At 43.3% G+C, this 16,676-nt stretch overlaps 1 protein-coding gene across 2 annotated transcripts in view; it reads left to right on the forward strand.

Moving 5' to 3' along the window:
- Nucleotides 1-16,676, forward strand: part of ibtk (inhibitor of Bruton agammaglobulinemia tyrosine kinase) — a 139,995-nt gene that overhangs the window by 78,571 nt on the left and 44,748 nt on the right. For both annotated transcript variants that reach the window (XM_072499802.1, XM_072499803.1), the window contains exons 12-18: nucleotides 1,245-1,850; nucleotides 2,375-2,461; nucleotides 4,517-4,599; nucleotides 4,698-4,735; nucleotides 5,717-5,813; nucleotides 14,355-14,456; nucleotides 15,845-15,962. In XM_072499802.1, the coding sequence (XP_072355903.1) occupies nucleotides 1,245-1,850; nucleotides 2,375-2,461; nucleotides 4,517-4,599; nucleotides 4,698-4,735; nucleotides 5,717-5,813; nucleotides 14,355-14,456; nucleotides 15,845-15,962 (1,131 nt within the window). The remainder of the gene's footprint in view (nucleotides 1-1,244; nucleotides 1,851-2,374; nucleotides 2,462-4,516; nucleotides 4,600-4,697; nucleotides 4,736-5,716; nucleotides 5,814-14,354; nucleotides 14,457-15,844; nucleotides 15,963-16,676) is intronic.

Consider the following 16,676-nt stretch of genomic DNA (forward strand, 5'->3'; position numbering starts at 1 on the left):
TCCAGATTTGCCAGACATGACCTCCCTTTGACAAAGCCGTGCTGACTCAGTCCTATTTTACCATGCACTTCCAAGTACTCCGTGATCTCATCTTTAATAACGGACTCTAAAATCTTCCAATGACCGAAGTCAGGCTAACCGGCTTATCATTTCCCATCTTCCATCTACAAGGCACAATTAAGGAGTGTAATGGAATGCACTGCACTTGCCTGGATGAGTGCAGCTCCAACAACACTCGAGAAGCTCGACGTCACCCAGGTCAAAGCAGGCCACTTGATTGCTCCCTGTACTAGAACATTCAAACCCTCCTCCACCGACGAACAGTGGCAGCCGTGTGTACCATCTACAAGATGCACCACAGTAACTTGCCAAGATTCCTTAGACAACACCTTCCAAACCCACAACCACTACCACCTAGAAGAACAAGAGCAGCAGATACCTGGGAACCCCACCACATGGAGGTTCCCCTCCAAGTCACTCACCACCGTGACTTGGAAATATATCTCCATTCCTTCACTGTCGCTGGGCAACATCCTGGAACTCCCTCCCGAACTGCACAGTGGGTGTATCTACACCTCCAGGACTGCAGCAGCAAGAAGGCAACTCACCACCACCTTCTGAAGTACAACTAGGGATGGGCAATAAATGCTGGCCTAACCAGTGATGCCCACATCCCTTGAGCAAATAAAAAAAAAAATTATAGCATCATGGAAATGGTAGCATTGGGCATTCAGCCAAATAATTTGCTGTCAGTACTAAATCATCGGGGGAGGGGCGAAGAAATGTTCTAATTCTTCAAGTCTTTCTGATATTGTGGCTTTAATATCTTTCCTGTAACGGGCTGGAAAGAGCTGCACACTCTGCTCCAAATGTGGCCTAACCTTTTGTAAAAATTCAACATCACTTACTTGCTTTTATATTAACTGTTTTGATATATATATAAAACCCTTGTCCCATTGTATTTTATAGCTTGGTCTGTGTGTATTTCTACCTGTTTAGAGATGTATGCACCAGCATCCTTAACTCATTCCACATCCATTCTGCTCAAGCTTTCCTTTACCCTTCAGTCGCACTGTCCTATAAATATATTCTCATTTCTCCATATTAAACTATATTTGCTCATTTTGTTAACTTGTCCCCCCTCCTGTAGTCACATACATTCTGCTACCATTTGTTGTACTGCCTATTTTGGTATTCTTGTTGTACTTTTGCCCTTTCATACAATGTTTAACTTTTTTTTTTAGCCTATATGAAATTCCAAATGTGTCTTCCTCGAGTTTTAATGAAGACTTCGGCAAACTACTCAGGGAGGCCACTGAAACTGACAGTATCCATGATGTCACGTGTCAAGTTGGCAATCAGATTTTTCCCAGTCATAAGTATATCCTGGCCATGCGATCCGACTACTTTCGAAAGCTTTTCTTTCCTGATGGCGAAAACACTGAGATCCCCGATGCCCAACTTCAGGAAGGTGATGCAGTGGGGTGTGACCTGTACATTCTGGATAAGATTCAGACCGACTTGTTTGCCTACATTTTGCAGTTTATATATACAAATACCTGTGATTTGCTAACTGATGGCTACAAACCAAAAATCTACTGCAAAGATAAAATAGAAACTTATCAAGATCCACTGATATCCAAATTGGAAAGATCTATGCAAAAGTTCAGCTTTTGTGAAGAAGTAAAAGAAAAATCTGCATCTGAGGTTTATGAAAACCAGCCATGTAAGAAACTGAAGACCAAAAGTAAGAGCAGCAAAAAGACCAGAGGACTTAATGAAGAGGCTAATCCAATTAAATTGCTGCAGGCTACGGCAAAGAAATTTGGTCTTGCGAGTCTATCTGCAAGGTAAGATTAGGGGGAGAAGCCCAATTCGGAGTAAAATTTGTATATTTTTTTATAGACGTTAGAAGTTTCTTTTTCTTTTTTGCAGAAGAATGCATTGCTAGCCTCCATTATTTCTGAACAAGTTTCCTTTTTCCACAGGATTTTGATTTATTTTGATTTCTTCGCATTCTAGGCCTTCGAAAGGCACTCATCTGGGTAGATTTTCCTTTTGGGCCTCGGATTAGGCATTCATCAGAAGGTCCAATATTAGCATCACCCATTTAATTTTCTGAGGGTAGTTTAATTGGCATAACATTGTTGAGCTGCCATTTATTGTGACTGACATTGAATGTCCTCCAAAAAATGTATTCTCCTCGGTGTATTAGGATGAGGAAAATTAGCTTCAATTGTTAATTCTGAATTAGGAAGTTCAAAGGTCAACTAATAACTAGAAATACAATACTCTTGCATTACTATGCTGGTCTACAACAAGTCACATTGTGTAATTTGATTGTTCATTACAATTTAAATATTGTACTTTGCAGATTAGATGGGGTCAAATTGGAAAATTGGAAGATAAAAGTTGTGCATAAGAAAGGTGGAAGCAAATTGAAGTTCAATCAGAAGAAATGGTAGGTACTGTATTTATCTTTTAAAAAATCTAAAGAAATAATATTAAAACCGGTTGATTGAATTTAGATGCAGTAAAATGCATCTTATGTTAGCATTAAGGCTTTGCAAAGTTTAGTATCTTTGCTTTGTTCCTAACCTTAGCATACTTGGTACATTGAATATCCAGGAATCTTTGACACCCTAACTCTAATTCCTCCAAGGAAGGAGAAAAATTAGACTATTAGTCAAAAAATGGAATGTGGGAATGATTTGCAAGTACTTAACTTTTGAATTTTTATTTGATCATGAGATGCGAGTGTCACTGGTAAGGCCAGCATTTGTTACACCAGTGTTTTTCAAACTTTTTTTCCGGGGACCATTTTTACCAATCGGCCAACCTTTGGGACCCACGTCGGCTGACCTTCATGACCCACCATTTTTGTTTACCTTTAATGCGACAGGTGAGCCTGCTTGGTCCTCACAATCTCAGTTGCTTTGTCGTTCAATGTTACATTTCTGTATGCGTTGTTCATCAGAGGTCCTGGAGCTCGCACCACCACTGCTTTGTCCTGTTGTGGACTCTTCTGAACAGCTCATACCACCACTGCTTTGTCCTGCTGTGGATTCTCCTGGGCCACACTTTTCAGCAGGTTTAGTTGTGAAATCTTGGCCTGTTTGTGTCTCTGGCCCTCTCGTCCATATTACAAAACAATCCTTTTTAAATTTTACAGCCCTGTTCCTTGTTTGCTGCTGACAAAATGGAGGAATCGCAATCGTGCCCAAAGCACGTGATGTCAGTATTCGGGGCGCATGATGACCTGTACTATGCCATCACTTCAGGCTGGAAGACTGCATTTAATTAAAAAAACAATCTTCTCCTGGGTCAGCGCATTGACGTCAGAAGAAGCGGTGTTTCTCACTGGGCTCCAGGCATGAGCACTGATGAATGGGCACACAAGCGCAGTGCGGCCACATTCTGAAAGCCGATCGCAGCCGGCATTTAAAAAAACCGGCTGCTGCGGCGGTTGCGCATCCATTCCCGCAATCGGCAACGCTGTGATTGATGGCTCTGCGACCCTCCCGACACCCGCCCACGGACTCGTTGCCGGTCGCGACCCCGAATTTGAAAATGACTGTTACACACCCCTAATTGCTCTTGAGAAGATGGGTGCAATCCATGTGATGTCAGTACGCCCACAGTTTTGTTTCCGAGGTCATTCCAGGTTTTTGAGCCAACCGCAGGATAGGAACGGAAATATAGTTCCTAGACTCCCAAGACTCCTAGGTCATGCAAGTAAACAATTTTCAAGAATAGTGATAGCCAGAAAGATATTTGCTGGAAATCTTCATGTATTAGAGATTACTATTCTCAAATATTTATTTTGTTCTATGTAATTAATTTTAATGCAAAATTTAAAAACAAATTCAAAGTAAAGTATTAAATGTCAGTTTATACTTTTAAGTATATTTTCTGCATTTTGCAATGTTTTTTCCAGTAGCAGCATTGTAGGTATCTATTTTTATTAGATTTAGATGTCTTGTGATGAACCAAACATTAAGTTTCTATCGGGTGATGGTGCTAATCTGCACAAGTGAGATGTTCACAGCTGGGATGTTCCTACGCACGAGATGGAAAAGCAGTCTGATTTTGCACACCTCATTGCCAGTCATTTACATTTGCTGGCAAGTATGTGATTACTTCGGATGAGATCAGCTCTGCGAGATGCAGATGCTTTATATGACCATATAAACAGAAAGCACTTAACTGCCTAGGTTAGCATTTGAAGAATAGTGTTTGAGGTACCAAAGCAAATGGAACAAAACCCAAGCATATGGGATAGGAAGGAAACAAATCTCATAAAAAGCTTGTAAAGTGTTGCGTTTTATATTTATAACCATCGTAACTATTCTGACTAAAACTGCCTCTGTTGTAAAAAGGTAATGATTTAACTTCATTGTGATTTTTTAAAAAATCTCCATGATTTTATTTCAGAACCCCAATTTCTAAAATCTCCAGTGTATAGATCTTGCCAGAAACAAACTTTCATTCCTACCTTTGCTTTATTCCCCATTAGTTCCTATTTGTGTGACGTAACTTTGCGATCAGAAGATGGAAAAGAATTTGTCTGCCACAAATGTGTGCTATGTGCTAGACTTGGTAAAGATGTTCATCTTTTTGATACATGTTTATTTATATGTTTGTGTTTATATTTCTCTTCAGAAATATTTATGAATTATATTTCTTTTTTTCCCCAGAATATTTTCACAGAATGCTGAGTAATGCCTGGATTGAGGTACTTATAAATTGTGCTTTATTGTGCAATTAAACCTAGTTGTACTAAAAACTAATGAAAATGAGAAATATAACTTTGAATTGTTAGAAATTCCAAGTAATAAATGCTCTGATCAACAAGTGTCCATCAGTACTTTAAGTTTAACCATTTTTCAGAACCAAGTATTTTGCATAATAAAATGGGTAAATGATTACACAAAAAGAGTGGAACATGCCTCATGTGCTAATGTTCTATTTATAATCTGAATTTGGGGGGGAAGATTTCAATGTGCAACGTGTGATTGGATCGTGAAATAAAACTGTACTCCAACTAACTTTTTGTTAATACACTTTAGTTAATGTTGCTGAAGTTGAAAAACTGAACAGTTAAAGAAACGCCACTGTTTTAGGTTCACAGTTCACACAAATTTGCATTGTGTTGCTCCTTTTAGTAACACTTCTTCCGCCACCCCATCTATTTAATTAAAAATAAATGTCTGAACAAGTGTGGTAACTGCACATACATGTTCTGTCGCTGTCCCAGTATAAACGTCTGAACAAGTGTGTTAACTGCACATATATGTTCTGTCGCTGTCCCAGTATAAACGTCTGAACAAGTGTGTTAACTGCACATACATGTTCAGTCTCCTGCCCCAGTTTAGTAAATATTTTTTTAAAAATAAATTTAGAGTACCCAATTCATTTTTTCCAATTAAGGGGCAATTTAGCGTGGCCAATCCACCTAGCCTGCACATCTTTTGGGTTGTGGGGGCGAAACCCACGCAAACACTGGGAGAATGTGCAAACTCCACACGGACAGTGACCCAGAGCTGGAATTGAACCTGGGACCTCGGCGCCTTGAGGCAGCAGGGCTAAGCCACTGTGCCACCGTGCTGCCCACCAAGTTTAGTAAACATAATCCCATATGATTAATTTTAAAGTTGACCTTATTGTTTTTTTCTTCCTACCCCTCGCCATCCACCTCTGCATTTTCTGTGTTTAGGCTTCTTGTTGCACAGCATTGGAAATGCCCATCCATTCTGACATTTTGGAGGTTATTTTGGATTATATTTATATTGGTGAAGCTCCAGCTGTTAAAGGTCAGAATTCCATTTATCATAATTTACAAATCATATTAAATTATGTAAATTATTTTACAAGCCTCGCTTTTCTTATCCCTTCTGTCAGTAGTTGAGTGCAAGGTGTTGCAAATCAGTTCCAGCACAGAAACAGGCTTTCAGGGATAGATCGGTGCCAGCGTTTATGCTTCCTCTGAGCCCCATTCAACTGTTTTTCATCTAAACACGTTAAAATATCATTCTAGTTCTTTCTTGCACGTGCTTATCCTTAAATGCATTTATGCTAGCAACCTCAACAATGCCCGTGGTAGTAAGTTCCATATTCTAACCATACTCATCAACAATAACTTGTCTTATACTGTGCCTTTGATGTAGTAAAATGTCCAGGGCTCATTACAGGAGTGTTATCAAAGAAAATTTCAAACCAAACTACTTATAAAAGGATATTGGGAAAGATTTTTTTTATCCGTTCATGGGATGTGGGCATCGCAGGCTTTGCCAGCATTTATTGCCTATCCCTAATTGACCTTGAGGGGGCAGTTAAGAGTCAACCACATTGCTGTGGATCTGGAGTCACATGTAGGCCAGACCAGGTAAGGACTGCAGATTTTGTTCCCTAAAAGACATTAGTGAACCAGATGGTTTTTTGTGACAATTGACATCATTAGAGTTTTTTATTCCAGATTTTTATTGAATTCAAATTTCACCATCTGCAATGGTGGGATTTGACCTGGGTCCCCAGAGCATTACTCTGGTTTACTAGTCTAGTGACAATACCACTACACCACCCCCTCTCCCAAGCTGCCAGAAGGAGTGTCTTGAAGACGGACAAGAGATTTAAGGAGAAAATTTGAGCTTTAGGGGCTTTGTGGCTGGCCATCATTGGTAACACACAATATCAGGGATGCAGAAGAATTCAGAGTTAGAGGAGTGCAGGTATCTCAGAAGATTGTAGCGTAGAAGGAAGTTGCAGAGATGAGGAGGAGCTAGGTCGTATTAACGAAGGTCTGGGCTGATAAATGGCAAGTAACATTTACCCACACAAACGCCAGGCAAGACCATTTCTAACAAGAGAATGTAACCACCTCCCCATGACATTCAATGGCATTACCACCACTGAATCTCCCACTAACAACATCCTGGGGTTTAACATTGAGCAGCAACATTTACCCACACAAACGCCAGGCAAGACCATTTCTTTTTTTAAAAAATATATTTTATTGAAATTTTTTTTCCCTGAACAACATTTTTCCCGCTTTCAAAACAAACGAAACGATAACAATAACAAAACAGAAATTTTTAGCTTTTAACAATAATAATAATAATAATAATACACAAATAACAAAACCTCATTCTCAATTGCCCTATATTCAACTAAACCTCCTCCCTCCCCCCCTCCCCCTGGGTTGCTGCTGCTGGTCATCTGTCTTCCCTCTAACGTTTCCCTAGGTAGTCGAGAAATGGCTGCCACCGCCTGGTGAACCCTTGAGCCGATCCTCTCAGGGCAAACTTTATCTGCTCCAGTTTAATAAACCCCGCCATATCGTTTACCCAGGCCTCCAGTCCGGGGGGTTTTGCCTCCTTCCACATGAGTAGGATCCTGCTACGGGGACGCAAAGGCCACGACATCGGCCTCTTTCGCCTCCTGCACTCCCGGCTCTTCCGCAACTCCAAATATAGCTAACCCCCAGCTAGGTTTGACCCGGGCATTCACCACCTGCGAGATCACTCCCGTCACGCCCTTCCAATATCCTTCCAGTGCCGGGCACGCCCAAAACATATGTGCGTGGTTTGCCGGGCTCCCGCCACACCTCCCACATCTGTTCTCCACTCCAAAAAACCTGCTCAATCTTGCCCTGTTATGTGTGCTCTCTGTAGCACCTTAAATTGAATCAGGCTAAGCCTGGTGCATGAGGAAGAGGAGTTTACCCTGCTTAGGGCATCAGCCCACATACCCTCCTCTATCTCCTCCCCTAATTCTTCTTCCCACTTTCCTTTTAGTTCGCCCACCGATTCCTCCCCCTCTTCCCTCATCTCTCTGTAAATCGCTGACACCTTGCCCTCTCCGACCCACACCCCTGAAAGCACCCTGTCCTGTATCCCCTGTGTCGGGAGCCGTGGAAATTCCCTCCCCTGTTGTCTAGTAAACGCCTTCACCTGCATATATCTCAAGAAATTTCCCCGGGGTAACTTATACTTTTCCTCCAATGCTCCCAAACTCGCAAAAGTCCCATCTATGAATAAATCTCCCACCTTCCTAATTCCCAACTGGTACCAACTCTGAAATCCTCCATCCATTCTTCCTGGGGCGAACCTATGGTTGTTCCTGATAGGGGATCCCACCAGGGCACCCCACACCCCTCTCTGTCGCCTCCACTGTCCCCATATGTTCAGTGTTGCCGCCACCACCGGGTTCGTGGTGTACTTTTTAGGTGAGAGCGGTAGCGGTGCCGTCACCAGCGCCTCTAGACTCGTCCCTTTACAGGACCTTCTCTCCAGCCTTTTCCACGCCGCTCCCTCACCCTCCATCATCCATCTACGTATCATTACCACATTGGCGGCCCAATAATAATCTCCCAAGTTCGGTAGTGCCAGTCCTCCTCTGTCCCTACTGCGCTGAAGGAACCCTCTCCTTACTCTCGGAACTTTCCCTGCCCACACAAAGCTCGTAATGCTCCTGTCTATTTTATTAAAAAAGGTCCTGGTGATTAAAATAGGGAGACATTGGAATACAAATAAGAACCTCGACAGGACCATCATCTTAATTGCTTGTACCCTGCCCGCCAGCGATAGAGGCTGCATGTCCCACCTCTTGAAGTCCTCCTCCATTTGTTCTACCAACCGTGTCAGATTAAGTCTGTGCAAGGTTCCCCAGCTCCTAGCGATCTGAATCCCCAGGTATCGGAAGTTTCTTTCCACTTTCCTCAGCGGTAAGCCTTCTATCTCTCTACTCTGGTCCCCTGGATGTATCACAAATAATTCACTCTTCCCCATGTTTAACCTATACCCCGAAAATTCCCCGAACCACCTCAGAATTCGCATAACCTCTATCATCCCCCCCCGCTGGCTCCGACACGTATAACAATAGGTCATCCGCGTATAACGAGACTCGGTGTTCTTCTCCCCCTCTAATGACCCCTCTCCATTTCCTGGAGTCTCTCAACGCCATGGCCAGAGGTTCGATTGCCAATGCAAACAACAATGGAGACAGCGGGCATCCCTGTCTTGTTCCCCTATATAATCGGAAATACTCCGATCTATGTCGACCTGTAACTACGCTTGCCGTTGGTGCCCCATAAAGTAGCCTAACCCAGCGAATAAACCCGTTCCCAAACCTCCTTAACACTTCCCATAAATACTCCCACTCCACCCTATCAAATGCCTTCTCTGCGTCCATTGCCGCCACTATCTCTGCCTCCCCCTCCACTGAGGGCATCATTATCACCCCTAATAGTCGTCGCACGTTAACATTCAGTTGTCTCCCTTTTACGAACCCAGTCTGGTCTTCGTGCACCACCCCCGGGACACAGTCCTCTATCCTCGATGCCAGCACCTTTGCCAGCAATTTGGCGTCCACGTTCAATAGTGAAATAGGTCTATAGGACCCGCACTGCAACGGATCTTTGTCCCTCTTCAAAATTAGCGATATCGTCGCCTCCGACATCGTCGGGGGTAGAGTCCCCCCTTCCCTGGCCTCATTGAACGTCCTCGCCAACAACGGGGCCAACAAGTCCACATATTTTCTGTAGTATTCCACCGGGAACCCGTCCGGCCCCGGGGCCTTCCCTGCTTGCATGCTTCCCAGTCCCTTAATAACCTCATCCACCTCAATCGGTGCCCCCAGGCCTTCCACCTCCTGCTCCTCCACTTTCGGGAACCTCAATTGGTCCAGGAACTGCCGCATCCCCTCCTCTCCCTCTGGGGGCTGAGACCTATACAGTTCCTCATAAAAGGTCTTATCTTTCCTGCCCTTCGCTCAGTGTCTCCCCTTTCATCCCTAATTCCTCCTATCTCCCTCGCTGCTGCCCTCTTTCGCAGTTGGTGCGCCAACAGGCGACTAGCCTTTTCCCCATATTCATACCTCCTCCCCTGTGCCTTCCTCCACAATACCTCCGCCTTTCTGGTGGTCAGAAGGTCAAACTCGGTCTGGAGTCGTCTCCTCTCCCTGTACAGCTCCTCCTCCGGGGTCTCTGCAAATTCCCTGTCCACCCTTAAAATCTCCCCCAGTAGTCTATCCCTTTCCTTGGCCTCTGTTTTCCTTTTGTAGGCCCCAATAGAAATCAGCTCTCCTCTGACCACCGCTTTTAGTGCTTCCCATACCACTCCCACAGGGACCTCGCCGTCGTCATTGACCTCCAGGTATCTCTCAATACACCCCCTCACTCTTGCGCACACTCCCTCATCCGCCATCAGTCCCACATCTAATCGCCAGAGTGTTCTCTGCTCCCTGTCCTCTCCTACTTCCAGGTCCACCCAATGTGGGGCATGGTCCGAAACTGTTATGGCTGAGTATTCAGCTTCTTCCACCCTAGAGATCAACGACCTTCCTAAAACAAAAAAATCTATCCGAGAGTACACTTTATGGACATGGGAGAAGAAGGAATACTCCCTAGCCCTGGGTCTAAGAAATCGCCATGGATCCACTCCCCCCATTTGGTCCATAAACCCCTTAAGTACCTTGGCCGCTGCCGGCCTTCTTCCAGTCCTTGAGCTGGATCTATCTAGCCCCGGGTCCAGCACCGTGTTGAAGTCCCCTCCTAAAATCAAATTTCCTGCCTCCAGGTCCGGAATACGCCCCAGCATCCGTCTCATGAACCCCGCATCGTCCCAATTTGGGGCATACACATTAACCAACACGACCTCCATTCCCTCCAGCCTACCACTCACCATTACATATCTACCTCCACTGTCTGCTACGATGTTCTTTGCTTCAAATGCTACCCGTTTCCCCACCAAAATGGCCACCCCTCTGTTCTTTGCGTCCAGTCCTAAGTGGAACACCTGTCCCACCCATCCTTTCCTTAGCCTAACTTGGTCCGCCACCTTTAGGTGCGTCTCTTGGAGCATAGCCACGTCTGCCCTTAGTCCTTTCAAATGCGCGAGCGCTCGGGCCCTTTTTATCGGTCCATTCAGGCCTCTCACGTTCCACGTGATCAGCCTCACTGGGGGGCTACCTGCCCCCCTCCCGTGTCGACTAGCCATTACCTTCTCTAGGCCAGTCCCATATCCCGCCTCCGCGCTCCCGCTCGCTCCCCCAGCGTCGCACTCCGCCCCCGCCCACCCACTCTTTAGCCATTTCCTCCCTTCCCACGCACCTCCCACCGGGTTTTTCGGCCGGCAAAGTCCCCGTTGGGGCTCTTAAAAGAGCCCGAAGGTCCGTCGGAGCTGGAGCCGCCGAAACGTGCGGCTAGCTCATCCTTGCCGCAACCGGAAGTCAGACAAGACCATTTCTAACGAGAGAATGTAACCACCTCCCCATGACATTCAATGGCATTACCACCACTGAATCTCCCACTAACAACATCCTGGGGTTTACCATTGAGCAGAAACTGAACTGGGCCACCCATATAAATACTGTGGCTACAAGAGCTGGTCAGAGACTGGGAATTCTGCCGAGAATAACTGGCCACCTGACTCTCCAAAGCCTTTCCACCATCGACAAGACGCAGGTCAGGAGTGTGATGCCATGTGCTCCACTTTCCTGGATGATTGCAGCTCCAACACTCAAAATGCTTGAAACCATCCAGGACAAAGTAGCCTGCGTGATTGGCCTCCATCCAGCACCTTTAACATTCACTTCCTACCGAAGTAGCGGCAATGTGTATACCATCTACAACGTGCACTGCAACAACTCACTGAGGCTTTTTTTGACAGCACCATCCAAACCTGTGTCCTCCACGAACTAAAAGGCCAAGGGCTGCAGATGCCTGAGAATGCCACCACCTGCAAGTTCATTTCCAAGCCACACACTATCCTGACTTGGATCTACATCGCCATTCCTTCACAGTTGCTGGGTCAAAATCCTGGAATCCCTCGTCCCTACCAGCACTGTGGGTTTAACTAAACCAGATGACTGCAGCAGTTCAAGAAGGCGACTCACCACCTCCAACTCGGGCAATTTGGGATGGGCAGTAAATGTTGGTCTAGCCACTAAATAACAAAGGCACAAATGTGGCGGTGTAAAGCAGATTCTGTGGAACTTCTTATTGGATTTATTAGTCGGTATCTTATTGTTATGAACCCTAATTCTGGACTCGCTTGTAAGTGGGAAATATCTTCATAACATCTACCTTATCAAACCCTTCCTTAATCTTGCAAGCCCTCCATTAGGTTATCCCTCGGTCTTCCCTCGCAGAAAAAAGAACCTCAGCCTGTATACTCTTTCCTGACCAGTATAACCGCTCAGTTCTGGTATCATTTAAGTAAATGCCTTTTGCACCTTCTCCAGTTTGGAAGGATAGAGGTGAACTCATTACAACATACAATATTCTGATGGGGCTTAACAGGGTAGGCACGAAAGATTATTTCCTCTGGCTGGGGAATCTAGAAAATGGGGGCTCAGGATAAGGGTGGACTGAGATGAGAAATTCCTTCATTCAGAGTTTGTAAGTCTTTTGAATTCTCTATTCCAGAGAGTTTTGGATGTATCACGATTGAATATACTCAATAGAATATTAACCTCTCAAGAAATAAAGAGAAATGGGGAGTGGGTAGAAAAATGGAATTGAGGTGAATGATCACGATTGTGTGAATGAAAGAGCAGATTCGAGCTCTACTCCTGTTCTTGGTTTCTGTTCTTATGTTCAATGCCTCTGCCTGTTTTATAACAAGATCATCAGAACTGTTCACAATAAATACTGTGTGGTCCAATCAAGGTTCATTGCATGGTTTAACATAAGTTCTTTGCTTTTCAGTCCTAGCCCTGTAAAATGAATCACTGTGCTTTGTCTGCTTTTTAATGGGCTTATTGGCCTGCAATGCTATCCCAAGATCCTTTGTTCCTCTCCCCTATTTGGATACTTCCAAGTATGTGACCTCCTTATTCTTCCTACCAAAATGTTTTACCTTGCATTTATTGTTATCAATTGCATGCCCGTTCTGCAAGTTTATTAACATCTGCCTATATTCTATTTTGTTTTCCTCTGCATTAACTACACCCTCAATTTGGATGTCATCTGCAAATTTGAAATATTGTATTGTCAATTCCCAAGTGCAAACTGTTTTGTAAATAGTGAACAACTGTGCTTCCAGCAAGGAACTGCCATTCCCACAGGCCTAGGATTGAAAAGCAAATTAATCTAACTAATTGCCTTTAATCTCTACTCTGGTTTCTGTTTTGGAGCCAGTTTGCTGTCCAAACTTGTCCCCTAACTCCACTTGTTGCGATTTTATCAAAGGCTTTTTTGAAATGAAATTATATTACACTTGCTGAAGTACCTTTATATACCCACTCTGTTACTGCTTCAGTGAATTGTTCTACGCCATACAGGAAAAGGGTCCCACTATGTAGGCATAACTATTTGGTGAAGGCAGGATCTTGTTATGCTAGAATGTCTTCTGAGGAAACACAGCCGACCAGCACTCACTGGGCTCATTCTTAAAAAATGGCCAGTTAATTCAGGTAGTTGGATGGCAACTTGGCCGGTGGCCAATATAATGAGTCAACATCATTGAAAGTTTTGGTTTAAACATACTAACCTTAGTCACTGTTTAAGCTATGAATTTTTTGTTGAAGAAATGTGCTGAGTTTGCAATCTAAAGTTGACCTTGTACTCGTAATACTTCAGCACACACTGGCACCTAAAATGAAGCAATTTTTCTGGGTGAAATTCATGCTGCCTATTGGGACAGTCCCCTTTGAATTGTTCTTTGGATGGTTCTTGAAGCATCTCATTTGGGCTCTTAACATCTTTGCTTTCTATGAAATTGTAATCTTTCATGGCATGATAGATTTTTTAAATTAAAATTTGGTATTTTGGGTTCCCTGCCTTGCCGACAAGCACAAACCATTTTTGTACCAACTTGAAAAACACTTCACTGCAACATCCTTCTTTTCCACTGTAGTCAGCCCTGCCAGTTCTGAGTAAGATTATCAGTTTTGCTGCTTGGTTACCTGTTTTTCTATTGTAGGTTCATAGACAAATCAAACTGGGCTAAGATGAATCTGCTAAGATGAATCTAAATAATTGAATGTGTGGTGTTTGCAGTTAGCAGAGTGCACCAATCTGAGCTAGTTTCAAACGGAATGTACCATCCAGTTTAAAAACAAAACAAAACCGTTTTTCCTCCTCACAGTAATGTTTGATGGAGCTATTGGCGTTTTCAATTTCTGTTGCCTGGTGTGTGAGTGAAATGCACATAAAAGTTAAAGACATTTTAAAAAGTTCATATCAGTAGCTCTTAGAACTGCTTGGAGTGTCTTTCATGCACCATGAAAAGCTCTGAATAATCAACTGTGTGTATTGTCAATATGAAGAATTTTCTCAATTATGCTGAAGTTTGCTGACACTTTTAGTATTGATGGAGAATACAAATGACCACATTATATATTTTTTCTGATAGAATCGCCAGATGTGGAGTTTATTTGTAATGTGCTCATGGTGGCCGATCAGCTTCTGATCAATCGTCTCAAGGAAATTTGTGAAGTGGCTATTACAGAAAAATGTGAGGTTCTTCACTTACTTTTTGTAGTACAGAACTTGAATATTGCTGAAAAGAGAGACATATTGTCAAAGCTTTTCATGCTCTGAACTCATGTTCTCTGGATTACTCGTTCAGTAATATCACCAGCACATGACCCTTTGGCAACATATCTCTTTTCAGCAATAATCTTCCAGCATCCATGTTTAAGAGGTACTAAATCAAGACCGAGCACTTTGCAAAGGGATCCCTTAACAGGCTGTAGTACAAATAACATACATGGCAGCTTGACTTCACCAAAATACTTGCACATCTTAGCTGCCATGTAGTGGTTTCCAGATCTGATTAGTAAAGCTCTCACAATATTGTTTAGATTGAATTTGCTGTATGATCTGAAATTTTGCAACTTGATTATTTTTAGATATACTTTTTATTAATTCTTAGGATATGTGCATAGCTGACGAGGCTCTCATTTACAATCATCCCTAATTGCCCTGAGAACATTGTGGTGAACCATTTTCTTGAACCACTGCAGTTCTTCGCAATTTTTGATAGAGTTGTGTGTCTTGTTGGAGCATTACAGAGGGCAATTAAAAGCCAACACTTATGGTGTGGGGCTGGAGTTGCATATAGACCAGTCTGGGTAAGCGCTCCGGGTTTCCTTCCCTCAAGAATATTAGTAAACTAGTTTGGTTTTAATGGCAACCCGATGGCTTCATGACTAGTTTTATTGATGGCTAGCTTTTTAATTCCTAGATTTTAAAAACTTGAATTGAAATCTCACACTGCTCTGAACTCGTGTTCTCTGGATTACTTGCTCAGTAATATAATCAGCCTTACCTCCAGTTCGTAGAAATTGTGACCTGTAACTTCCTCAGAGTGGCAACCACTGTGGATTGTGACTCTGGAGGGACTGCTGTCATTGAAATTCCAAATCCCCTGTCTCACCCAACCTTCCTCACTCAGGCTGGGTGAGGCAGGAGCAGCAAAACATGCCCTTGTCTCCAACGGTGCAAAGTGACTGGTGCACAGAAGGGAAAGAACCCCCCCCCCACCTATTTACAGCACTAGTTGCCGTAAAGGAGGTGTTTAAAGAGACAATTTAAAGGGAGACATAAGTTTGAATAGCGAGTGATGGTTCAGACATCACTGGGTGGGGGAACGGGGGAGAGTAGGAACAATGGGGAAGACCTGGTTTTGGGCGGGGGGGGGGGGGGGGGGAGTGCGGGGATGCGTAGGAACAGTGGGAGATTGATTGAGGAATGTGGAGCAAAAGCAGGCAAATGGAATTAAGATGCAGATCATTCATGATCTCTTTGAATGGTAGAAAAGATTTGAGGGACTTTAATAGCTTGTACTGTATTGCTATGTCCGCTTGAACATTAACAGACTTCATTATGATCTGTTTTCAGTAACTTTGAAAAATGCTTCAGAAGTTTTGGAGTTTGCGGCAATGTACAATGCTGAACAGTTAAAACTGTCCTGTCTACAGTTCATTGGTCTAAATATGGCAGCATTGCTTGAAGCAAGGTAAGAACAATTGTCCCTTGATTTGCTGCTGCTTTTCGAATTTAAACTTCTTTTATAATTAGTCTGTTTTTACCTTTTCATGAGGCTACAGATTGGACAAGAAAAATGAATATATGATTTATTAGTCAACTTTGATATTGTTCATGCTCTTCTGTTCTACCATTAGAGCCCAACCTTGCAGGCAATCCTCCTGTAGCTATCTTCCAAAACCCTATTGCCTTGCTACCTCACTTCAAAAGTCTCTTAAATTCAGATTGAGGTATGATTATTATCATCTCCCTTTGCAAAGGATGCCAAGATCAACGACACAATAAGCTCTATGTAAATACATTTTGTTATTTCGATTCTCTGAGAATTCTCTAACTACTATCACCACTATTAATATGCAGTTTAGTGCTTCTATTGAGTTATTTTTGTAGCTAGAAGAATTATGGAACTGATAGATCGGGGTTGTAGTAGGATTCGCTGTCTTAAATATTTTTAAGAGGAACTCCTAATTATGCGCATTATACGTTCTTTGAGGAGGTGACAGTGAGACTGTGGTGTATATGAACTTTCAGAAAGCCTAGGAAACAAATCGAACATTTTGAATTTAAAAGTTATAGGAAAGAAGGAAACAGAATACCGAGTGAAGGGAAATTTCTGAAGGTGATTGGAAGAGTGTTGTGTCTCACTGGGTTCTGTTCTGCGACTATTACTTTTCACTGTATACAT

The sequence above is a fragment of the Scyliorhinus torazame genome, chromosome 4 (genome assembly GCF_047496885.1).
Source record: "Scyliorhinus torazame isolate Kashiwa2021f chromosome 4, sScyTor2.1, whole genome shotgun sequence".
NCBI classification, from domain to species: Eukaryota; Metazoa; Chordata; class Chondrichthyes; order Carcharhiniformes; family Scyliorhinidae; genus Scyliorhinus; species Scyliorhinus torazame.